General features: G+C 34.1%; 2 protein-coding genes across 4 annotated transcripts; one reads left to right on the top strand and one right to left on the bottom strand.

Moving 5' to 3' along the window:
• The first annotated feature begins 777 nt into the window (after nt 1–777).
• On the top strand, nt 778–24,265 carry LOC119609079 (ATP-binding cassette sub-family A member 3). The gene is made up of 20 exons (XM_037963762.1): nt 778–1,089; nt 1,171–1,471; nt 6,638–6,882; nt 6,969–7,191; nt 7,259–7,411; nt 7,477–7,875; nt 7,938–8,083; nt 9,905–10,059; nt 10,117–10,429; nt 10,489–10,640; nt 10,702–10,894; nt 10,999–11,251; nt 19,773–19,995; nt 20,057–20,115; nt 20,194–20,526; nt 20,594–20,838; nt 20,895–21,057; nt 22,967–23,427; nt 23,492–23,622; nt 23,751–24,265. Exons 1-20 carry the CDS (start codon nt 904–906, stop codon nt 24,250–24,252), a joined length of 4,836 nt encoding a protein of 1,611 aa, XP_037819690.1. The 5' UTR covers nt 778–903; the 3' UTR covers nt 24,253–24,265.
• LOC119609080 lies at nt 12,694–16,906 on the bottom strand. 3 transcript variants are annotated; one of them, XM_037963763.1, is made up of 2 exons: nt 15,723–16,906; nt 12,694–13,063 (listed from the first exon to the last, which is right to left on the bottom strand). In XM_037963763.1, the coding sequence occupies exons 1-2, from the start codon at nt 16,873–16,875 to the stop codon at nt 13,017–13,019; spliced, it is 1,200 nt and encodes a 399-aa protein (XP_037819691.1). In that variant the 5' UTR covers nt 16,876–16,906; the 3' UTR covers nt 12,694–13,016. The 3 variants fall into 3 exon arrangements, with proteins under 3 accessions (XP_037819691.1, XP_037819692.1, XP_037819693.1); XM_037963764.1 differs by lacking the exon at nt 12,694–13,063 and having other exon boundaries at nt 15,782–15,937; nt 16,002–16,906; XM_037963765.1 differs by lacking the exon at nt 12,694–13,063 and having other exon boundaries at nt 15,822–15,937; nt 16,054–16,906.
• Nucleotides 24,266–25,538: the final 1,273 nt, after the last annotated feature.

The raw sequence follows: 25,538 nt of genomic DNA, 5'->3' as shown, positions 1-25,538 counted from the left end.
CATCTTCCTCACACTTATGAATTTTCTTGACTTTAAAACATATATTTGAACTGCTCACTCTTTTGTTGTTAACTAATCAAGGATGATGGAAATGTTAGTCAGGGTTGACTAATCAGTCTTGATGGATATATCCATCACAGTTGACCAATCCGTCAAATCTGACGAGCAAAAAACTATTTCCCTCTCATTCGCACAAAACGATTTCAATGATTTTTTTAGCTGTATTTCATATACCTCTTCTCACCAAACAATTTCAAAATCAAACAAAAGCTGATTTTAGACTATTTTAAATGTCAAAAGCGACACCTCTGTAACTTTGTGTTAATGAATTTATTAAATTTTTTTGAATCACTTCTCTCAATGTGTGATGATTTCATTATATATTGCGTTTAGACGATCCCATCCGTTCTCTTCTACGCAAAATTTTGACAGATCATGTTACTTATGTGCTCGTGTGAAGGGGGCTTTAAGGACTTTAACCGACATGCCTACATGAGCCAACCAATTTGATGTGTCGCCAAGGCGCTTTATGAAAACTCGACTTTTCGAACACTCTGGCAACATGTATACTTTTTGACACAATCAGGGTGTACTAAATACAAGGTGACATTACTAGCCCAGTTTACAATTTTTTATACATAGACTTGTATACGGGCTTAAGTCGTACGTTTGTCAAATTCCATATGAAAAAAAATTGACAATTGTGCGATCGCCCTCAAGTGCTGGTACCATTGACACAACTATACAACTTTTGTTGTTTTTGTAGAATTGACTTCACCCTTATAATTGCACTATCCATTGTTGTATATAATTTTTTTTTACAATATTAATAATTTTTACAAAGAATGCATATTAATTTAACTTGATTCATATATCGGGACAGTTGAAAAACGACTTAAAAAAATGAAGAAATATAATATATTTCTACTCTTTGTTTATAAACAATTGATGGTATTACGTTTCCATTGGAAATCATTGAGTGTGATAATTACAGCTTTGTTTGGCCTACAATATCTATTGCTTTATTTTATGTATCAGCCAATTAATGAATTGAAACAGTACTCTGATCCCGAAAGTCCCGATACATTGGTATATATAGAATATTATTACCCTATAGCACTACAGGAAATTATTAAGTAAGAAAATGCCAATATGTTTTTTGTGTTTTAGAACAATGGCTGTTTATTTGACGTGGAAGTGGGTCATAAGCAAACATTCTATGCACCGGACACTCCCGAAGTTGTGACATTTATGGAACAAATATGTGGTAGTGACTTAAATATACAAACATTTTCGCATCGCGAGACAATGATGAAAACAATTGAGGAATGTAAGGAACGTTGTGAGGGGGTATATTTTGAATTTCCCAAAGTGGGTGAGAAGACTCTGAAGTATACCATTTATACAAATCGTATGAAATTGCGAACGGACCAGAGATATGTGACCGATAGTTTGGATACATCATTTAGTCGTAAGTAAATACAAATATATACATAGTAATATTATTCATCAATGCTAATTAAAATTCTTATTGCGAGTTAATCGAATCGTATCCAAATTTCCATATAAGGCACGTTTTATATGGTAAATCACGTATTCGTATTCATAGAACAAATTATTAATTTTCACCCTACATTAATGATTTGTTGCAAGTTTTAGACTATGTGGGTCCTGCTTCTTTATATCAGATTTTATATTTTCATTTATGCTCCAATCATTATAAAATATAGCATGAAAAACTTTTTAAAACTAATCTTCTAGGATTTTAGATTTCGTCCTTATGTTAAATGAAAATTATTAAAAAAATTTTGAACTGTACTTTGATTTGTTCAATGGATAAGGTAATTTCTTAAAAAAAGTGGCGAATTTTTATTGTTTTCCAAATAATGAGTATAATCAGTGAATTTTAATCTATATTTACATATTTACATACTCTTCTCCTTCGTGAGAAGGGTATATATAAGCTTTTGATTCCGTTTGTAATTTCAACAATATAATTTACCGACCCTATATAGTACATACACATGTATGTATATTGCGATTGCTAATAGATATCGGGGTCAATTTAGTCATGTCCGTTTGTCCGTATTTATGTTGAAATCAGTTGTGCAGCCACAATTGATATTTGGATTGACTTATGTATTTAGTATTTATCAACATTTTTTATATCATGAAATACCCATTTTGTGTGTTATTTTTGTTAAAACAAGAAATAATTGCCGATAAAAGGAAAAAAGCACATTATACTGTGATTTTGAATTTAACTTTTTCTATAAAAAATACTCAATTTTATTTTATAAACGATTTATAAATCAAATTTCGTATGGAAATTTTGTTTTATAAACCTTTTATAAAATAAAATGTTGTTTATGAATAAGGGGGCTATACTCCGATATGAACTTATTAAAACCTAAAAGGCCATACTTTTATTTCTTTGTAATTTTTATAACAAAATCTTAAAATGTAGAAAAAAGAGATAGACAAAAGGCCTTATGAAAACGATTATTAAATGGTTTAAAACGTGTTTTTTTAATATGGAAAATGTGCTTAGTAAACCGTTTTTAACTTTAATAGTTGTTGTAGCATAATCTAAAATATATCTATATATCTAAATGTTTAACGAATTGTTTGGTATCTGATAACAAAGTCTCCAATAACCCATTATCCGACAAATCTGTTTTTTTCTGTCTGTTACAAAAATAATAATTTAAATTGAAAATGTAGTTTCATTCAGCTGTTTTAAAACAATTACTACTGAAAAATCGATTTTTTTTAAATATCGTATCGTATCACGTTCATGTAAATAACAATAAATGTACATCATAATCTAAGTAGGATGAATAAGTTTTAATATGACTAAACATGCAGCATGATACTGGGAAAGGGTTTGATAATTTCAGTAAAATAAATTTTATTTATATTTCAAAATACAGAACTTATAAACCAACTGCAACCACAATGTAACTGATAAATTAATAAAATATAGTGAATATAATGTATGTTTACAAAATTGCGGTTAATATATAAGTTTATAATTAAAAATGTTAAGTATTTTTCAAGATTATTATAATAAATATGTGCGAAATATTATTAATTATAACAAGTGACCTTATAAAGTCTGAAAAAATTTGCCTTCAGAAATATGTAAACAAGAAAAAACCATGCGTCAGAAAGTCATCACAAAATTGTTGTACTCATGGACCAAACTCTAGAGAAATTCATACCATATACTCAAAATGTCGATCCTACCCAGCAAAAAAAGACGTGCAAAAAAAGTAGTAAATGCATGGGTTGAACTGATAATGAACTGGTTCATATTTAGGGGAAACATGCATGATTTTAACATTAGCGTGTCATTGGCATGCATGGGTTCGTATTTGCAAAAATAGTTCGTCATTTAAATGAGTTCTTATAAACAATGAATATTCGATGATTCTCAAGCGAATTTTCATTGGTGCACTATATTTATTTAAAAATGCATTAATGGTATTTCGATTTAATTATCAATATTTAAATAATTTTTTTGCGTGATATTGATAAAAATAGAATAAGATAAAACATAACTAACTGATTTTGATTGGATTTAAATTCATGCAGAGGAAAAATACCCATTGTGTTTTAAAATCCGTTAAGCAGTCTTGGTTTTTTCTTCTCTTATTAATGGACTTAATATTACTAATTTTAACAAAAATCTAATAAAAAATTAATGTCATTTTTAATCTTTATTGTATGAAATGCACGTTTTCGTTAAATCTCCTAAGAGAATACCAAATTACAGTAAAATATTACAATTCCTATAGTGGAGTTACATGAGTGAATTTGGGTTCATTTTTCATGCCTTCACTGATGACAATTTTTTTAGAATTTAGGCATGTATTTAAAACGCATTAAATAGAATACTTACTAAAGAAATCATGAAAATATCCCTTCTTCTTTAACAACTTCAAAATTTTTTTGCTGGGTATAAGATCATATTTATAAGGCAGTCCTATTTTTAGACGGGGTCTATGAACTGTTGTTGGATTACTTGATAAACGTGCGGAAGAACATTGTCAATCCAATCCCAAAGTTAGTTTGAAACCATTGGCTTCTTTTGGATTTTAAGTAACACAAAAATACCATTGTCTATAAATTTGTATAATGCAAATGTCTTAAGAAGACATTATTTATATAACAATTTTTAAAAAAAGGCACTTTTTCTGTAGAGAAGTGTCTAAAGAATACATTTTTCTAAAGAGAAATCATGTACCGTATATGGTACGCTATGCATTTAAGGGTTAAACAATAATATTACAATTATATTTGTAGCGTGTGTAAAATACCGCAATCCCTTTCTGCTGCTGTAACTATTCATGCAAAAAGGAAATGAGATTATTTGTATTTTCATTTTAAAATAAATTATAAAATAAACAAGATAATATTGTTTAAGCAAAGGGGATTTTATAAAATATTTTTTTTACTAAAGAAAATGTCTTCTTTAGATAAATTTCAATAGATAAGGGTCTTCTTTAGACCATATAAGCTTCCGCAGAGAGCAGATAAAAATGCTACTGTGTATCAGTAATTACAGGACACTGTGTCATTGGTACCCATGCCAGACTATTAGATCTTAAATGCAATGACTACTGCAGGAATTGTCATTTTCCTACATTTATAGAAAACAAAGAGCATCGCTATCTCTTCCTTATTTTCCTTATATTAAGTTGCTTTCTTATGGGTATCCTTAACTTTATGAATGAAAACGAATGGATAACTTCTGGAAGTAGATAGTAATACTTTAGCATACTCCTGTGACCACTAGGGTAATATAATGGCACCAAAATTAACCAAACCTAGACCACTTACTATAGAAAAATGCCATCGTTCTTTATAGATAAAGTCCTTCTTTAGATTTTTTTTTAGAAAAGTGTTTTCTATAACACTGCTCTATAGAAATGTGTCTTTTTTAACTATTTTCTACAGGAAATAAACCTTTTTAGACTCTTCCCTTTAGGAAAGTCTCGTCTTTAGAAACCTTTCAACAGAAAAATGTGTTCATTAGACAGTTTTGCAAAGAGACGTGTATTTATACAATTTGCTATAGAAATGTGTCTTTTTTAGTGAAGTTTCCATAGAGAAGTCTCTATTTTGACATTTCTCTATAGAAAAGTGTCTTCTTTAGACAATTTTCTATAGAAAAGTGTCTCTTTAGAAATTTTTCTATAGAAAAGTGTCTTCTTTAGACAATTTTCTATGGAAAAGAGTCTTCTTTATATAATTTTCTATAGAAAGTGTCTTCTTTAGACGATTTTGTATAGAAAAGTGGCTTTTTGAGAAAATTTTCTATATAATAGTCTTCTTTAGATAATTTTCTATAGAAAAATGTCTTCTTTAAACAAGTTTGTATAGAAAAATATCTTCTGTAGATATTTTTCTATATAAAAGTGTCTTCTTTAGACAATTTTCATAAAAGAGTGTCTTCTTTAGAAAATTTTCTAAAGAAAAGTGTCGTCTTTAGATAATTTTCTATAGAAAAGTGTTTTTAGACAATTTTCTATAGAAATGTGTCTTTTTTAGAGTTTTCTATAGAAAAGTGTCTTCTTTAGACAGTTTTCTATAGAAAAGTGTCTTATTTAGACAGTTTTCTATAGAAAAGTGTCTTCTTTAGAATGTTTTCTATAGGAAAGTTATAGTTACAGTTATATAGAAAAGTGTCTTCTTTAGGCAGTTTTCTATAGAAAAGCGTCTACTTTAGACAATTTTCTATAGAAAAGTTTCTTTAGACAATTTTCTATAGAAAAAAGTCTTCTTTAGACAATTTTCTATAGAAAAATGTCTTCTTTACACAATTTTCTATAGAAAAGTGTATTTTTTAGGCACTTGTCTATAAAAAGTGTGTTCTTTAGACAATTTTCTATAGAAAAGTATCTTATTTACACAATTTTCTATAGAAAAGTGTCTTCTTTAGACAATTTTCTATAGAAAAGTGTCTTCTTTAGACAATTTTCTATAGAAAAGTGTCTTCTTTAGACAATTTTCTATAAAAAAGTGTCTTCTTTAGACAATTTTCTATGGAAAAGTGTCTTCTTTAGACAATTTTCTATAGAAAAGTGTCTTCTTTAGACAATTTTCTATAGAAAATTGTCTTCTTAAGGCAATTTTTATTGAAAAGTGTCTTCTTAAGGCAATTTTCTATAGAAAGGTGTCTTCTTTAGACAATTTTCTATAGAAAAGTGTAGTTTTTAGGCAGTTGTCTATAGAAAGTGTCTTCTATAGACAATTTTCTATAGAAAAGTTTCTTTAGACAATTTTGTATATAAAAGTGTCTTCTTTAGACAATTTTCTTTAGAAGAGTGTCTTCTTTAAACAATTTTCTATAGAAAAGTGTTTTCTTTATATAATTTTCTACAAAAAAACTGTCTTCTTTAGAAAAGTTTTTCTTTAAAAATGTATTGTTCAGACAATTTCAATAGAAAAGTGTCTTCTTTAGACAATTTTCTATGGCAAAGTGTCTTCTTAAGATAATTTTCTCTAGAAAAGTGTCTACTTTAGACAATTTTCTGTACTTTCTTTAGGTAATTTTCTACAGTAAACTTTCTTATTTAGACGTTTCAATTTAATTTACAATTCCTTTTTTCCTAATCTTTTTTTTTTCTAGAATCACGAGATTTTAAGGACTTTATACGACTACAACATTCCATTGATATGAACTATATAGAACAAGTAACAAATATATCACCAGATATAACAGTTGAAATTGGAGCAATGCCTTTTATGCGTGGCGGTTATTTTCAAAATGAATCTGGCATACAGTTTGGTTTCATCTTTCCCATATTTTTTATTATATTGCTGGAGAGTACCTTTCTAGTGCCATTGGTTGAAGAGAAACAAGATGGTTTAAAGGTAAGTAGTTACTACTTTCTTATTTTCAAAGGGGATTTTTTCTAAAATCTATGTTTTGTGTGATTGTCTGCGTTCTTTATTTTTAGGAATTTCTTGTTATAGCTTCTCCTTTGTCATATCTTAATGGTGTTTCTTTCTATATTGTACGTTTAATTATGTATCTGATATATGCTATAGCTGTTTTAATTGTGGCAAGTGTTTATAATGCTTTAGGCATTATACCAGCAGGTTATGCATTCATCTTGATATTGCTCTTTATATTGGCCTGTATGTCGTATACATATTTAATATCAGTACTTTTTAATTCGGGTTAGTAAATCATTGCTTATCATTTTGGACTATTTGTTATTTAGAAATCTTCATGTTTTTTCTTTAGTCTTTTATGCCAAAAATTGCGGTTATCTATTGATATTACCACCATTTATATTCGCTTATATAGAGGGAGCTATACAAAATATATTTATAAGGATTTTCAGCCTAAATGCTTTTATCGATGCTTGGAATAGTTTTCAAATATTTGGCAATAAGTGTAAGTTATTTTTATTTATAAAATTAATGGTAATAATATTTTATTTGTAATTGTATAATTTACAGATGAAAAGTTTGAATTTTCGCATTTATTTGAACATTTGACGGATTGTTCATTTAGCATTTTTCAAATATATTGCATACTATTCTTTCAATGTATAGTATATTCTATACTATATTTATATCTTTCCTATATACTGCCTGGACCTGGTGGCATAAAACAGCCATATTTATTTTTCTTAAAACCCGAATTTTGGCAAAAACAAACGACCAATGAAACGGCTTGTATTAATGATAATACAGCCGATGCTATTATAGTACAAGATTTAGAAAAACAATTCAAAACATCTGGACGTAACATCTTAATAGCAGATCGTTTAAATATGGTAATTAAAAATAGACAAATTACCGTTCTACTGGGACATAATGGAGCTGGTAAAACAACCACAATAAATATGATAATGGGTAAGTTTAGATAGTATAAACATAATATGATGATTACGATTTATATATTTTTTTTCCATTAGGCATGATACCTAAAGATAACGGTAAAATTGTGGTCTGCAGTGAACGTGATGCTACTTGTTATAGACATTTGATTGGTTATTGCCCACAGCATAGTATTTACATGCAATACATGACCTGTAAACAACATTTGGTATTTTTTGCTAAGGTAAACCAATAAGATCCAACAGAAAAGTGGTTTTCTTTCAAGAATTTTCTATGGGAAAATGCTTTCTTTACAAAACTTTCTATAGAAAAGTGTCTTTATTAGAAATTTATCTATAAAAGTAAAAGTGTCTTCTTTAGACAATTTCCCATAGAAATGTGACTTGATTAGGCAAAGCGTCTTCTTTTAACACATTTTCTATAGAAAATTATCAACTATAGACATTTTATACGAAGAAGACTCCTTTTTCATAAATATTCTATAGACGTGTCTTCTTTCGACAGTTTTTTATAGAAAAGTGTCTTCTTTAGTCTATTTTCTATAGAAAATTGTCTACATAAGACAGTTTTCTACAGAAATGTGTATTCTTTCTATAGAAAAGTGTATTTTTTAGACATTTTCAATCGGAAAGTGTCTTTTTTAGAGTATTTTTTTAATAGAAGAATGTTTTTATTAAGCAGATTTCAATATAATAATTTCTTCCTTAGAGAATTTTCTATAGAAAAGTCTTCTTTAGACATTTTCTATAGAAAACAGACCTATTTAGTAAATTTTCTATAAAAGTGTCTTTATTTAATTTTAAAAGTATTTTTTAGACATTTTCTATAGAAAAGTGTCCTCTTCAGAATATTTTGTATAGAAAAGTGTTTTCTTTAGAACATTTTCTATAAAAAAGTTTGCTCTTTAGAACATTTTCTATAGAAAAGTGTTCTCTTTAGAACATATTCTATAGAAAAGTGTCCACTTTAGAACATTTTCTATAGAAAAGTAATCTCTTTAGAACATTTTCTATAGAAAAGTGTCCTCTTTAGAACATTTTCTATGGAAAAGTCTTTTCTTTAGAATATTTTCTATAGAAAAATGTTCTCTTTAGAATATTTTCTATAGAAAATTGTCCTCTTTAGAACATTTTCTATAGAAAAGTGTGCTCTTTAGAACATTTTCTATAGAAAAGTGTTCTCTTTAGACCATTTTCTATAGAAAAGTGTTTTCTTTAAAACATTTTCTATAGAAAACTGTTCACTGTAGAATATTTTCTATAGAAAATTATCCTCTTTAGAACATATTCTATAGAAAAGTGTCCTCTTTAGAACATTTTCTATAGAAAATACTCTATAGAAAAGTGTTCTCTTTAGAACATTTTCTATAGTGTTTTCTTTAGAACATATTCTACAGAAAAGTGTTTTCTTTAGAACATTTTCTATAGAAAAGTGTTCTCTTTAGAATTTCTATAGAAAACTGTTCACTTTAGAATATTTTCTATAGAAAAGTATCCTCTTTAGAACATTTTCTATAGAAAATACTCTATAGAAAAGTATTATCTTTAGAACATTTTCTATAAAAAAGTTTGCTCTTTAGAACATTTTCTATAGAAAAGTGTTCTCTTTAGAACATTTTCTATAGAAAATGTTCTCTTTAGAACATTTTCTATAGAAAAGTGTTCTCTTTAGAACACTTTCTATAGAAAACTGTTCTCTTTACAATATTTTCTTTAGAAAAGAATCCTCTTTAGAACATATTCTATTGAAAAGTGTCTTCTTTAGAACATTTTCTATGAAAATGTGTGATCTTTAGAACATTTCCTATTGAAAAGTGTCCTCTTTAGAACATTTTCTATAGAACAGCCTTTTTAGAACATTTTTTATACAAAAGTGTCTTAATACAATTTTTTTTACAGAAAAGAGTCTTCTTTGGATAATTTTCTATAGAAATGTTTCTTCTTTAGACAATTTTCTACAGTATTTTTTTTCCTCTTCAGACAATTTCATTCTACTTTTAATTTTATTTTTATCTATAATCCCATTTGCAATATTTTTTCTTTAGTTAAGAGGTTTGACGCACCAGGAAGCCAATACTTTGGCCAATAAGTTATTGCAACAATTAAATTTAACAGATAAAGCCAATGAATATGGTAAAAATTTATCGGGCGGTATGAAACGTCGCTTATCTTTGGGCATAGCCATAGCAGGAGAAACAAAGTTAGTATTCAAATATTAATTTGATATTTTAAATTGTCAACCTATTCTTTTATATAGAATTGTTATTTTGGACGAACCTTCCTCTGGCTTAGACATTGAATCACGTCGTGAACTATGGGATATACTTTTGGAATTGCGTAAAACAAAAGCCATTTTGATTACCACTCATCACATGGAAGAAGCTGAAGTATTAGGCGATACCATAAGTATACTATCGAATGGACGTTTACAATTGACTGGATCACCTTTAGAATTAAAACATAAAATTGGTAGTGGTTACATACTTAAGCTATGTACTAATCCCAGTCAATTTAATATAGAAGAATGCTTAGAGTTGATAAGAGAGCATGTACCCTCGGCAAGAGTTCTGGTAAAATGAATAGATTTAAACAAATAAAAAACTTTTATTAAAAGGGATGAATTTCTTAGAATGTTGTGCCACCAACTGTTAACATAAGTTTGCCCTATGACTATAGAGAAAACTATACAAAAATATTGGCCATCTTGGAAAGACAACATATACAATTGGGTATAAATACAGTCTCGGTTACCGATACCACTTTGGAAGATGTATTTCTAAAGTAAGTTATAAAACATGACAATAAATTGTTATATATTTAGTAATATGATTTCGGTTTTTAGTTCTGTACCGAAAGTGGAACCACCACATGATGAAGTCGATGGTGCTGTTAATTGTCATGCTGATACCAGCATAAGAGTACCGTATCAACGTTTGGATGAATTGAAAAATATTGATGTTTATCAACAATTTCTGGCCATAGCCTATAAAAAACTTTTATTTATGAAAAATGAATGGTTTTTGACAATATTTTTGGTAAGTAAAAAGAGAATTAAAAGAGATTTAGCTAAAATATTCCCATTCTTTGGATTTCTATATAATTTACATGTTATATTGCTATTAACATAATTTCTTTATAGATTTCTATACCTTTTATTATGACTACCATTGCTATCTTGACCATACATTTCTCGACTATTATGAAACTTGGCAGTGGACTTCAATTAACTTTGAATCATTATAAGAATGGCATTATTTACATGAATGTAGCCGATGACTCTTCGGCAAATGTTTTGCGTTTTTCACAAATTGTAAAACAACAAATTGAAAGTTATCCCGGTTTTAAAGTTGAAAAATTGTCACTGGGTTTCAATTCTACAGACATCGAAGAAGGTAAGTAAATATGAAATACGTATATATATATATTTGTATAGCCATAGACATACATTTAAAAGGGTTTAACGATATATAATTAATCGGGTAAGTTGATAAATACAATAATACAAATACTCTAGGTAAGCATTTTAAGTTTTTTTTTAGGTTAAGGGTTTTTTATGTGCACATTTAAGTTTTTTTTACAAATATTTTTATGTTTAATTTATAAACATTAGGGTATTGCCAGACAGACACATATTATGGTTTTATTCAAAGCGATCTTGTGACGTTCGCAATGCACCTATAGCATATTGAATGCCTAGCTCTTTAGGTAAGTATGCACAGGTAAGTTATATTATGAAAAATAGCACTTCAACTCCCGAACTTTATATGCACATTATTGAAATACGAAACTATATTTTATACGAAATTTCTGGTATCTTTAAAAAGTTTTGAATCTCTTCTCTCTGCTGTTAATTGTTTTCATGACTGTACAGATGGATCAAAGGATGAATACAATGAGTGGAGTTGACGGTGACATCTTTATTGAAGAATTTTGAACTAAAATCTTCTTTAGATTCAATGCATTGTCCTTCCAGTTTAAATGTATGCGATAAAGAATACGATTCCTCAACAAAAATTGTCTATGTCCATTACCCATTCAATTGTCGATCACACGATCCTTATGACCTAATATTGATGCATAAAAAACAGTCTATCTTCTAGGTCTTAGTCATTGGTTTCTGAATTTTCCAGTTTCAGAAACTATTCATTATCAGCATATATAGTTGACGATCTTTACTGATCTATCTAATGTTCAATAAGAACGATTAATTGTATTTATGAATACGTCTAATTAAGTGTGAGCTTTATAATCTCTACATCCAACTTTCTCTATTGTCCACTTCACAATCGATGTTGTATCGGAGGAGTATGTCGTAATTTGTATACTCTTCACCTTCGTGAGAAGAGTATATATAAGTTTGTCATTCCGTTTGTAATTTCTGTTGAAATCAATTTACTGAAGACCCCAGACATCTTCGGGATCCGAATCTTCAATAATACTGTCAGACATGCTTTCGAGAAGTTTCATACTTAAATTCAGCAAAATATGTCCATAAATAACGGAGATATGAGCCAAAATCTTATACAACCTCTGAAAATTTCATCGGAAAAGACAATTTGTTGCATGCTTGAACAGAACAGCAAAAACAACATGGTTTATAGGAAAAAAACGTATGTTTGGATTTGTTTTGTTTTCGGTTTCATTGCTTTTCGTATTTTGTTTTAAGTGTTTTGTTTCGTTTGGCCCATATTTACCCTAGCCCACATATAAACCCATCTTTCAGAAATCAAGGAATCAAGGTAAAAAACATCTTAAATATTAAAAATAATCCACATTTTTAAGATACTCACTGGGGTAGGTTATCATATGGTTAAAATATTTTGGAAGCACCTTAAACACTTTATTATTATATATTTATTATTATAGTATTTAGTATTTATTATAGTATTTACTCCAATAACTCTTGGTTCTGCGAATGGCTCTTGAAAGAGTTATGAGTTCCGCAAACCGTATGTTGTAGCGATGTTGTAATGAATTTGCAAACTTAAAAACTTGCCCGATGAACGGGCTCCTCGAAGACGTCTAACTTCTCTACAATGACTAAAATGGGTTTGGGTTTGGTTGGTGGTTTGGGCATGCAGTGACGGTCAGACAATGGAAATGTCTGAAAAGCTTGAGTAGGTTAGGTTAGGTAGGCAGGTCGTCCTCGCGATGTCATCACTGGGGACACACTTGGGTCCAGAATTTTGATCCCTTTGTGATACCTGAAACGAGAGAGAACGGTCGGCGTATTAGTACACTTCAACCTAATCACTCTGGTTTCCACCGAACCAGTTTGTCGCACGAATATAGGAATCTATCTTTCGGATATCAACCTCCGATAGATCCGCTAAGTCATGCAGAAAATAGCTACCTAGCAGACCCATTCTGTGATCAGCTAGGGCAGGACAATGACAGAGGAAGTGAGTTATACTCTCTTCTTCCTCTTCATCCTGGCAGCTCCTGCAGAAGTCGTTACTGGGTAAGTTCAGTCTTCTTGCATGGAGTCCGAAAGGCCAGTGGCCAGTTACCACTGCCGTTAAGTTCCGTAGGTTAACTCTCGGAATGTAGAAAAGGGCTTGGGATCTTTGTGGGTCGTAAGATGGCCACATGATCCTTGCCTGTCTACAGGTGGCTTCAGTCGACCATCTGCATTGCGCAAGCTCATATAGTTTTTCACGTATCGAGCGTTTGCAGATTGAAAGCGGTATACCGACAAAAGGGTCGGTATGCTCTCCTGCAAGCGAGGAGCCTAACTTGGCAAGAGAGTCAGCGATGGTATTACCAGGAATTTGCTGATGTCCTGGAATCCAATACAGTCCTATTGTGGAATGTTTCGCCATCTCGTTAAGGGATGCCCGGCATTCTAGGACTAAGTTTGACGTCGTGTAGACACCACTTAAAACCTTAAGGGCTGCCTGGCTGTCGGTATAAATTCGAATATTAACACCGTATATTCGATAAAACCTGAGCCAGTTTGCAGCCCGTTTAATGGCTGATAGTTCAGCCTGAAGGACGCTACATTGGTCAGGAAGCTTGAATGATACTTCCGTTCCCGAATGTGCTATGTAAAAGCCACCGCCTACACCATGGTTTGATTTTGAGCCATCAGTGAAAACCTTATACGATCCGTCATGGAGGATTGTTTCCATCACATTTGGGTCGTCTCGGATATTCACCGAAAAGCTTCTATCAAAAGTCGTGGGAGAGTGAAGGTGGGTATCTTGTACTTCTTAGTGAAGAGAACAAGTTCCGTTTTCGATGGATTAACACCAAGGCCACTGACGTTGCTCCACGTACTGAGTGTCTTGAGTGCAATCTCCATCCTTTGCGATAAAGTATCCAGATATTTGCCAGATACTACTACAGACACATCGTCTGCATATGCTATTACCTTAAATCCCATAGATCTAAGATCCATAAGAAGTGGGTTCAACGCTAGGTTCCACAGAAGTGGAGATAGAACTCCACCTTGTGGGGTACCGCGATTTGCCACTTTTGTGACATTTGCTGCTCCCATTTCGGAGATAATGATTCGTTGAGTCAGTAATCTCTTGATGAAAGCTGTTATTGGTTGGTTTATACCCAGACCAGTTAGGGCCGTTGTTATCGACCCAGGGTGAACATTGTTGAAAGCCCCCTCGATGTCCAAGAAGGCAACCAGTGTATATTCCCCTTGCGCTATTGTCTTTTCAATGTGACAAACTAGCGAATGTAATGCAGTCTCAACAGATTTTCCCTTCATGTAGGCATGTTGAGATGCTGATAAATGGTCAGGTTTGATATGTATTCTGAGATGCAGATCAATTATCCTTTCCAAAGTTTTGAGAAGAAAGGAGGATAGACTAATTGGTCTAAAATCCTTTGGCTTCGTGTGAGAGGTCTTTCCTCCTTTCGGAATGAAGACCACTGTGCACTTGGTCCAGGGTTCGGGTATATAAGACCATTTTAAACAGGCATCATATATCCGCGTTAGCCAAGGCATAAGATGGACAGCATTGTATTGCAAATCCGCAGGTATTATACCGTCAGGACCCGGTGATTTGTAGGGGTCGAAGCTGTTTATCGCCCAGTTGATTTTATCTTCATTTATTGATATTCCTGTATCAGCTGGGAGATCTGTAAACTGCATGTCAGTCCCGTTTACCGGAGATTGACAGCCTGGAAAGTGAGTGGCCATTAAAACTTCTAAGGTTTCTTGGCTGCTGGTCGTCCAACTGCCACAAGGTTTCTGAATGAAACTTGGGACAGGAGGAGTAGATGATAAGATTTTGCGCAGACGACTGGTCTCAGAAGAACCTTCCACGCCGCTACAGAAGGTTTTCCAAGATTTGCGCTTTGCATTTCTTACCAGGTTCTTGAAACGATTTACCGAGGTCTTGTAAGAAATCCAGTTTCCTGTTTTCTTTGCCTCGTTAAACAGTCTGCGCGTCTCTTTTCGAGATTTCGCAATGTCCGCAGACCACCATGGAGGCCTGCATCTGCCTTTGTGCATATTCTGTTTACAAGACAGTGAAGTCGCGTGTTTGAAAGCTTGATTTATGGTTTCAACCGCGTTTTCTATGTCCGATCGGTTTTCGATGATCGGTACATCCTGGAGTGAACGTGAGATTAGCCCCATTTGCATTTCCCAATCTGTTCGTCTCCTGTTTATAAAGGGCTTTGGGGCCACTTTGTCAACTACGATTTCAAAATCGATGTACTGATGGTCAGAGAAAGAGCAGTCACTTGAGACTCTCCATCCCCTTATCCTATCATGATGCATAGAACTAACCAGCGTAATGTCAAGAACTTCCCTTCTGTTTGAAACAATAAAGGTCGGTTCGGATCCTGTATTTAAAATATCAAGATTATTGCTTAGAATGAAGTTAAAGATTGACTCACCTCTAGCGTTTATGTCCGAGCTTCCCCAGACAGTGTGATGGGCATTGGCATCAGCCCCCATGATGATCGGCATGCTTTTCGAGTTTGCCATCTCTATGGATCTGCAGACCAGGTTGTTCGGTGGCTGGTCGCTGTGGTCGTGAGCCATGTACGCCGAGATAACCAATATAGCACCTACACTGGTCTCCCATATGGCTGCTACGGTGTCTTCATCACTGAAATCAGAAAGAATGAAGATGTTGAGACTGCTTTTGGCTACTATACAGGATCGAATCTTACCAGATCCTTTTGCGTACAATAGCTTAAAGCTTTTCATGCCTATTCCACTCACCCTTTCTTGGTGAATCCAGGGTTCCTGGACTAGGGCGAGCTCCTCCCCACTTACACCCATTCGGAGGAGCAGTGCAGCCGAGGCTGCTTTGGAGTGGTGGAGATTAATTTGGGTTACTCTCACCATCTCACCTTTTTTGTCTTTACGCAACACTGTGACGTTGGCGTCCTCCTTGTCAGAGGCAAGGAGATCGTCCTCGTCAACTGACTCTTCCCCCTCCTTAACCAACTTAGAAGTTGATTGACTCAGCGAAAGGTCAGTCTCGTCGCAAGACATATCCGCAGCGGATTGGTCAGGATCGGGATCATCCTGTTCCAATAGTTCCTTGTCATCGCCTCGGTAGACACGAAGGAAGATCGACTCGAAGCCGTAGTAGACCTTCCCTTGTTTCTCGCGAAGCGGCGCCAAAGACTCCTGGTTCAGGATCACAACAATCCTTCTGGAGCTTCCTACAGGTTGAGAAACCCTGACGACCTTCCAATCTTGAGTTGGAAGATCCGGATTGCCAACCTGTAGAAGCTCCAGTATCGCTGCCTTTTTATGTGGTTCCGCAGGAATTATGGCGGTGGATCTAGGCCTTCGTGGGATCTCGTCCACAGAGACCACTTCCAGCTTAGCACCTTCCCACGGATCCTTTATCAGCGACACAGCCTGCTTCAGGAGCAAAGCTGAGCGCTCGTTGGAACAGGCCATTAGCTTCACTCTGTTGTGAAACCAACCGCCGTCCTCACACTGTGGGGGGGGACCAGGGTTCTGTTTAAGAACTTCCCAGAACACCCCCATCAGCTTTTTTCGCACTATGTCCCATCTGGATGGAGACATAGCGCCATCTACGTCACCCCTGTCGATGACAGCACGCGTGAATTGGTTCTCAACCACTTCACCGGAGGTCCTGTCATGCGGCTTGGGGGGCAACGGTTTCGGACGTTTTGTCCCGGGCTGCTGGCCCTGAAGATTAGTCTCCTCCTCAGAACGTTGCCGTTTAGGCGCGTCCTTAGACGTGAGGGGGGACTCTTCTCCAGAACGGCCAATTTTCCCTTAGCCCATTCTAGAGAGGACTTGTCCTCTTTACTTAGCGACTCAACTGGCTTGCCAGCTAAGCGCGCTAGAATTTTGGCGGCGGAGCGCCGTTGTAGGAAGGCCCTTCTTGCTGGTGTTACGTGCCTGGGGGTCTTACTATTCGCCGTGCTGGCATTGGGAGATGCCGTTTGAGAACCCGAAATCTTGTTCGCAGTTCCCTCGTGCATAATCGGCACTGGGGTTGCTACCTTGGTTTTGGTGGCCTTAGTAGTCCCCGAAACGGGGTTTTATCGGCATTTTGCCAATACGGACCTGAGCTGCCTTTGAGGTACTTGGGGTGACGTCCAGAGGTGCCTCGCTGCTTATTTTGCTGCATCCAGCTTTGGAGCCAGATGCTGTTATTGTTTTGCGACTGCAGGATCCAGGCTTCCCTAAATCCGCAGACGCTTTTGCTTTGGGTTTGGCGCCGGTAGCATTCAGACTAGCCCGACCCGGTGTCTCCGCCGGACTAACCTGGGTGGCAGTAGCACTCGACTCTCCACAGCCTGTCGCCTTCGCCGTGGGGGTAGGGTCTCCGGAGATTATTAGGCCCCTTACCGGATACGCGGGGCACGGTTTCTTGTCGGACATTGGATATTAGAACGGTGTGCATTTTATACTTGCTGCCAAGTATATGATTCTGCATATGATGTGCTTGCAGACCACCAAGCCGCCCAATGTGGGAACAGACGCTGGTGGATTTAGACGGACCGTCGTGGAGTTTTGGGATCTAAAGATCCCGAACGGACTGTACTGTCAAAAGATACACATCCGAAGGATGAGTAGAGATCTTTTGACAAGTACTTGGACTGGTAGCCGCCCCATCGGGGAGAAACAGACGCTACCAGTCGTGGGAAGGGTAGTTCTTAGTATGTGCTCGTCATGAGCCCCTCTGGCATGGGTAGCCCTACCAGCACGGCCTGCATGGGTCATCACACATAAGCCTTCGCATCGCGTCAAGATGACTACCCGTCGCGAAGGAAAAGCTTGAGTATTTTGCAGTAAATCTGCAGCTAATTCCAAAAGATTAGAGTAAACAATCACTGATATGCTCTATGATGTCGTTTTCAATTTAGCTGCATGATTTGGAGTGACAGATGGGAATCATAAATGTGCCATAATTCTTGGTAGCGGTTCTTTGACGATAGTGGCGGTAAGATGTTTGTTAACAGTGATGTTAATGTTGTTGAATTTGGAAGAGTGTAAGACTGTAGTGGGCACTGTTGCTATAGAGTTATTCAGTTCCTGTACTACTCAGTTTCCACAACAATACCACTGTAAGGATTTAACATTTCTCCGTATTACATTTTGGCATATAGAGGACATTCATTGGGATGGACAGGTGCTTTTGTGTGGCGAACAAGTTGAGTTATCTGGATTTTGCTCGATTTTCACTGTAAATAAATGGATTTTGTTCACCTTAGAAATCGGATCGTCCCGGATCGAATACCCGATTATCGTATGAATGTTATTTGCTTATTTTCTTCGTCCAATTGTCGTGGGAATAGCTCATTAATAACTGGTCTATAGTTCAATGAAAATAAATGGCAGAAGCTGCTGTCATAGGCGAAGGTGTAGAAAGTGTTGGAAGTGCGACAAAGAAGGGGAAAGAACGGAGCCTTGTGGTATCCCTTAATTAATCCTTAATTAATGTTTGCGGATAATGCATATTAGCACAACATCATTAACTGCCATCACCACTCAAATTTAACAAGGATTAAACCAACAAAAACCCTATATGACAACGGTCCTTGTGGCATTGGATCTATTAAGAGATCTTCCTGTTAAATTTCTAAACTTCCTGAACCTTCACATGGTTCACTGCCTCCGCTTATGACACTGCAATCTCGCACAAATTGAGATGTAGGAACACGGTACTAAAAGATATCCTCAGAATACCATCTTCAGGAAGAAACGAAGATTTTACTGGTCAAGGAAACCAACACTATGATTTCCAAAGAGTTCCTCTGAGATGACATGGGACGAATCACCCTAACTACAATATAGAGCAGTTGGAGTCTTCCCGAGTCATGTCAGAAAAGATCTTCGAATGTACGACAACTGCATACAGCGTTATATACATGATCTGTCTGATAACGCATCCTATATGACAGCACTCAACGGTAATCATAGAGCAGTAGAAGAAGAACATATTGCCACCTAAAACAAGAGCACTTTTGACACAACTGGGATCTGGATGGAGCAATAGACTTAATGTCTATTGGTCTTGTATAGACGGCACTATCCTCAACAATATGTCCAGCCTGTAGTAAAGGTCCACATGACAAATTTTACCTTTTTGATTGCAAAACCAATCATACCTCACTCAGTCCTAAAGACCTGTGGACACATCCTGTTGAGTTTGCACAACTTCTTAACCTTGATGCCAACATCGCAGAACCATAGTTATTTAAAAATTTGATTGTATTCGCTGCTAAAATAGCAACAACAATCCCTTAAATGATATTGATCTCGTGTGATGAGATTCCATTTATAAGCTAGAAATAAATTAATAGAAATCTTTATTCTTGGCTTTCATTGTTAATATTTAAGTAACTCCTGTTCTTAAACATCAACTTAATTAAAAAGTATTATCTTATCCCTCCCCCACAACTGTTTAATATTGATTTATTGTTTTTTCTCTTTATATTCCTTTACAGAACTAATTGAAATTATGAAAAATGATTTTTATAATTTCCAACAAAATGTTTTGGGTACTCTACTAATCTCTGGGGAGAATCGACCAACTGTTAACATACTATATTCAGAGAATATGATGCATAGTTCGGCAATTTTGGCCAATTTAATTGATAATGCTATTTACATGTGGACAGCAAATACTAAAGAACGTTTATTAGAAACCATATATGCACCATTAGCAGTGTAAGTAGAATAAGAACAACTAATAGAATTAAATTTTATTATTTTTTCTTACAAATAATAGGCGTGACGATTCTGCGGGTTCTTTAAAGTTAACATACTTCGCCACCCTAATACCTTTTGGTAAATATAAAAAATAATTACAAAAATTGCTGTTCATGAACATTAACATGTTTTTTTTTTCTTTGTTATCTACTATAGGCATGTTTATGTTGATGTTTTACTTTGCTATGCTGCCTTTCAAGGAAAATCGCAGTGGTTTTAAACGTTTACAAACTATGTCACCCTATATTTATTGGGGCAGTATATTAATATGTGATCTATTGTTATTACTGTTAATATGCTTAGCTTTTAATGGTTATCAAACAGTTATAATGCCCAAAGAATTATATGATTTGTCAGATATCAGTAATGTAACCATATCCATTTTCTTTTATGGTTTAACATATTTGCCCATAATCTACTGTTTTGCCAATATGGTGACAACACTATCAGCATTATCCACCTGTTTGGTGGTATTATTTTATATATCATGTAAGTTTGAGTTTTTGAATTAATACTTCTTATCAGTTTATAACATTTGTATACATTTTCCTTGCAGTTATACCACCTTTTATAGTCTCCTTTTCACTGGCTGATATGATGAAATTTCAAAATTATATTACATTTTTACGTTTACTACCCGATTTCAATTTGTGCCAACAGTTGCGTATAATTAATGAACGTTTTGTCAATAATCATGCTGATCATTTACCCGATCATATACGTCAAGAATTGAATAGTAAACAAGTTTTAAATTTGCACAGTTTTTATTTTTATGTCGCTCTAGTATTTCCTACCATAATGGTGAGTTTATTGATTGAATTCTATAATGTTTTATCTTAATTAATTTTAATTTTCAGTTTATATTTCTTTATGTTGTGGAGAATAAAAAACGTCGTCAAATATTTGGCAATTCTTTTAAGATCTGCAAATCAAAAGGCAAATCTGAACAATGCCCCATTAGTAATGAAGAAGATAGATTTATACAAGAAGAAAAATCTAGTGTGGAAAAAATTATTAAAGGTAACTATATAAATAAAGTCTATAGTCCAGATTATAGACTGTTCTTTAGTCCAGATTATAGACTGTTCTATAGTCCAGACTATAGACTGTTCTTTAGTTCAGATTATAGACTGTTCTATAGTCCAGATTATAGACTGTTCTATAGTCCAGATTGTAGACTGTTCTATAGTCCAGATTATAGGCTGTTCTATAGTCCTGATTATAGACTGTTCTATAGTCCAGACTATAGACTGTTCTATAGGCCAGACTATATACTGTTCTATAGGCCAGACTATATACTGTTTTATAGGCCAGACTATATACTGTTCTATAGTCCAGACCATAGACTGTTCTATAGGCCAGACTATAGACTGTTCCATAGTCCAGACCATAGACTGTTCTATAGGCCAGACTATAGACTTTTCTATAGTCCAGACTATAGACTGTTCTATAGGCCAGACTATAGACTGTTCTATAGGCCAGACTATAGACTGTTCTATAGGCCAGACTATAGACTGTTCTATAGACCAGACTATAGACTGTTCTATAGGCCAGACTATAGACTGTTCTATAGGCCAGACTATAGACTGTTCTATAGGCCAGACTATAGACTGTTCTATAGGCCAGACTGTAGACTGTTCTATAGGCCAGACTATAAACTGTTCTATAGGCCAGACTATAGACTGTTCTATAGGCCAGACTATAGACTGTTCTATAGGCCAGACTATAGACTGTTCTATAGGCCAGACTATAGACTGTTCTATAGGCCAGACTATAGACTGTTCTATAGGCCAGACTATAGACTGTTCTATAGGCCAGACTATAGACTGTTCTATAGGCCAGACTATTATAGACTGTTCTATAGGCCAGACTATATACTGTTCTATAGTCCAGACTATAGACTGTTCTATAGACCAGACTATATACTGTTCTATAGGCCAGACTATAGACTGTTCTATAGGCCAGACTATAGACTGTTCTATAGTCCAGATTGTAGACTGTTCTATAGTCCAGATTATAGGCTGTTCTATAGTCCTGATTATAGACTGTTCTATAGTCCAGACTATAGACTGTTCTATAGGCCAGACTATATACTGTTCTATAGGCCAGACTATATACTGTTCTATAGGCCTGACTATATACTGTTCTATAGGCTAGACTATAGACTGTTCTATAGGCCAGACTATAGACTGTTCTATAGGCTAGACTATAGACTGTTCTATAGGCCAGACTATAGACTGTTCTATAGGCCAGACTATAGACTGTTCTATAGGCTAGACTATAGACTGTTCTATAGGCCAGACTATAGACTGTTCTATAGGCTAGACTATAGACTGTTCTATAGGCCAGACTATAGACTGTTCTATAGGCCAGACTATAGACTGTTCTATAGGCCAGACTATAGACTGTTCTATAGGCCAGACTATAGACTGTTCTATAGGCCAGACTATAGACTGTTCTATAGGCCAGACTATAGACTGTTCTATAGGCCAGACTATAGACTGTTCTATAGGCCAGACTATAGACTGTTCTATAGGCCAGACTATAGACTGTTCTATAGGCCAGACTATAGACTGTTCTATAGGCCAGACTATAGACTGTTCTATAGGCCAGACTATATACTGTTCTATAGGCCAGACTATATACTGTTTTATAGACCAGACTATATACTGTTCTATAAGCCAGACTATAGACTGTTCTATAAGCCAGACTATAGACTGTTCTATAGTCCAGACTATAGACTGTTCTGTAGGCTAGACTATAGACTGTTCTATAGTCCAGACTATAGACTGTTCTATAGGCCAGACTATAGACTGTTCTATAGGACATACTATAGACTGTTCTATAGGCCAGACTATAGACTGTTCTATAGTCCAGACTGCTTTGGAAATGGAAATTTTTATATTAAAAATTAAATTTCATTTTCCAGATAATGGTGAAAATGAATTTCCACTCATCGTACACAATCTCCACAAACAATTCCAACGTAAGATAGCTGTGCATGATTTAAATTTTGTCGTACGCAAAAAAGAGTGTTTCGGTTTGTTGGGCGTTAATGGTGCCGGTAAAACAACAACATTCGAAATGATTGCTGCAAATCAAACCCTTAGCAAGGGTACCATCAAAATCGATGGTATTGACTTGTTGATCAACGAACCAGAGTATCGTTATCGTTTTGGCTATTGTCCACAAAATGATTGTCTAAATGATTTTATGACTGCATATCAAACGTTACGTTATATGGCTTTATTGCGTGGCATACCATTTAAAGATGTAAACGATGAAGTAATGTATTGGCTGGATAAATTAGATTTGGATAAATATAAACATGTACAGGTTAAACATTATTCGGGTGGTACGAAACGTAAATTACAAACAGCAGCTGCTATGGTAAGGTTTTAAGAGGTTTTTGAATAGGGCTTCAGTTAAAAGTAAGTTTCTTCTTTGTATTTAGATTGGCAGTCCTTCGCTGGTGTTGTTAGATGAACCCACAACGGGTGTGGATCCCATATCCAGACGTTTTCTGTGGCAATCAATGCAAGATTTTCAAAAACGTTGCAAAACTTTAGTACTTACATCTCATAGGTAAGTTGAGCCTTTTTAAATCAATATTAAATTTACTTTTTGTTTTATAATGGTACATTTTTTTAATATATATTTTAAAAAAGTTTCTTTTTTAAATAAGTTTTCTTCAAATAATTATTCTATTTCAGCATGGATGAATGTGAACATTTATGCAATCGCTTAGCCATCATGGCCGAGGGACAATTCAAATGTTTGGGTTATGTTCCTGAACTTAAACAGCTGTACGGTTCAGGTTTTACCATTAGTATTAAGTTACATAGTTGCGAGGCAACACCAGATGATGTTGACTATGTAACCAAAAAATTACAACATTTCTTTATCCATTCTAAATTACGTGAAAATCATGCTGGCATTTTAACTTATTTCATTAAATCATTCGATATCATACAATGGTCAGAGGTATTTTCAAAATGTGAAACATTCCTAAATTCCACAGAAGGTGTAGTTGAAGAATATTCGGTAAATGAAACGACTTTGGAAGATATTTTCTTAAAATACGATACGAAAAATAAAAGACAAAATAGTAGTGATAGCTGCAGTAGTAGTAGTGGTGATCGTGTCTTATCGAATCGAAGTGGTAGTGGTGGTGGCAGTGGTGTTGATAATTTGCATTGCATCGAAGAAGTTTAGGTATTATTGGCTAGTGTCCGAACGAAAAAACAATTGGCTTCTGAGCTTCTACTCTAACAAATATATTAACAAATTATTTTTTTTACAAAAAACAAAACAATTTTGTTAATGTTTTGCACAGAGAATAAATGAAATTCAGAAGAGTTGCGAATATTTACTATCTACAGGACTTGTTAGTCGAAAGAAATGTAATTCGAAAATCTGCTTATAAAAATCATTGGCGAAAGAATGCTGTAGTTGACTTTAGAATGTTTCAGAGAAACTGAAAAGTTTGAAACATATTCTCGTCAGGTCGAAGAAGGAAAATTAATTTTTTGTTATTTTCGACATGGAACGAAAAACGAATGACATAATGATTTACAGGTAGTCCCAATTTTACAACAAAAACAACATGAACATGAACTATAGACTGTTATATAGTCCAAACGATAGACTGTTCTTTAGTCCAGACTATAGACTGTTCTATAGTCCAGACTATAGACTGTTCTATAGTCCAAACTATAGACTGTTCTATACTCCAGACTATAGACTGTTCTATAGTCCAGACTATAGACTGTTCTATAGTCCAGACTATAGACTGTTCTATAGTCCAGACTATAGACTGTTCTATAGTCCAGACTATAGACTGTTCTATAGTCCAGACTATAGACTGTTCTATAGTCCAGACTATAGACTGTTCTATAGTCCAAACTATAGACTGTTCTATAGTCCAAACTATAGACTGTTCTATAGTCCAGACTACAGACTGTTCTATAGTCCAAACTACAGACTGTTCTATTGACTTATCCTGTAAATTAATACGTCTTGGGAAAACGGAACTAGATAGAGTTCAATTTTGACTGTGACCCAGCAAATGTGAGTTCAATCGGGCACTAGCTATTAAACACTTATCCCTATTATTACAAACAACATTTTATTTTATAAAAGGTTTATAAAACTAAATTTCTATACAAAATCTAATTTATAAATCGTTTATAAAATAAAAATTTGTTTATTCAAAAGAAGGGCCTTTATTTAATAAACTAAAAATATATACATATAGACTTATTTATGTGCAAACTACATACACCATCTAACTTTATTAACATTTGCTACACCACTTTCATCAAGAAATTGTTTATATTATTTTCTAATTTTTCTAATTTTTTGCATTTTATTTAAATACCATATTAATGTAAGTGATATAAAAATAAGAAAGATTTAAAGAACAAATTTAAAAAGTAATATTAAATTATTTTAATATATATTTATCTTAAGTTTCAACTTAAATTATAAAATAAATAATT

This window comes from Lucilia sericata, unplaced genomic scaffold, assembly GCF_015586225.1.
Source record: "Lucilia sericata isolate MDLA Ls3-8-SP2 unplaced genomic scaffold, ASM1558622v1 Contig000927F_arrow, whole genome shotgun sequence".
NCBI lineage: Eukaryota > Metazoa > Arthropoda > Insecta > Diptera > Calliphoridae > Lucilia > Lucilia sericata.
Note: the sequence above shows the minus strand (reverse complement) of the source record. Positions and strands in the feature narration are given on the sequence as shown.

Coding starts and splice junctions, on each gene's coding strand:
- LOC119609079 (XM_037963762.1), top strand. CDS start 904: ATGAAGAAATATAATATATTTCTACTCTTTGTTTATAAACAATTGATG. Junction 1,472..6,637: donor TTTGGATACATCATTTAGTC/GTAAGTAAATAC, acceptor TTTTTTTTCTAG/AATCACGAGATTTTAAGGAC. Junction 11,252..19,772: donor TTCTACAGACATCGAAGAAG/GTAAGTAAATAT, acceptor ATTCCTTTACAG/AACTAATTGAAATTATGAAA.
- LOC119609080 (XM_037963763.1), bottom strand. CDS start 16,875: ATGTCTCCATCCAGATGGGACATAGTGCGAAAAAAGCTGATGGGGGTG. Junction 13,064..15,722: donor CTCGGACATAAACGCTAGAG/GTGAGTCAATCT, acceptor CTCTCGTTTCAG/GTATCACAAAGGGATCAAAA.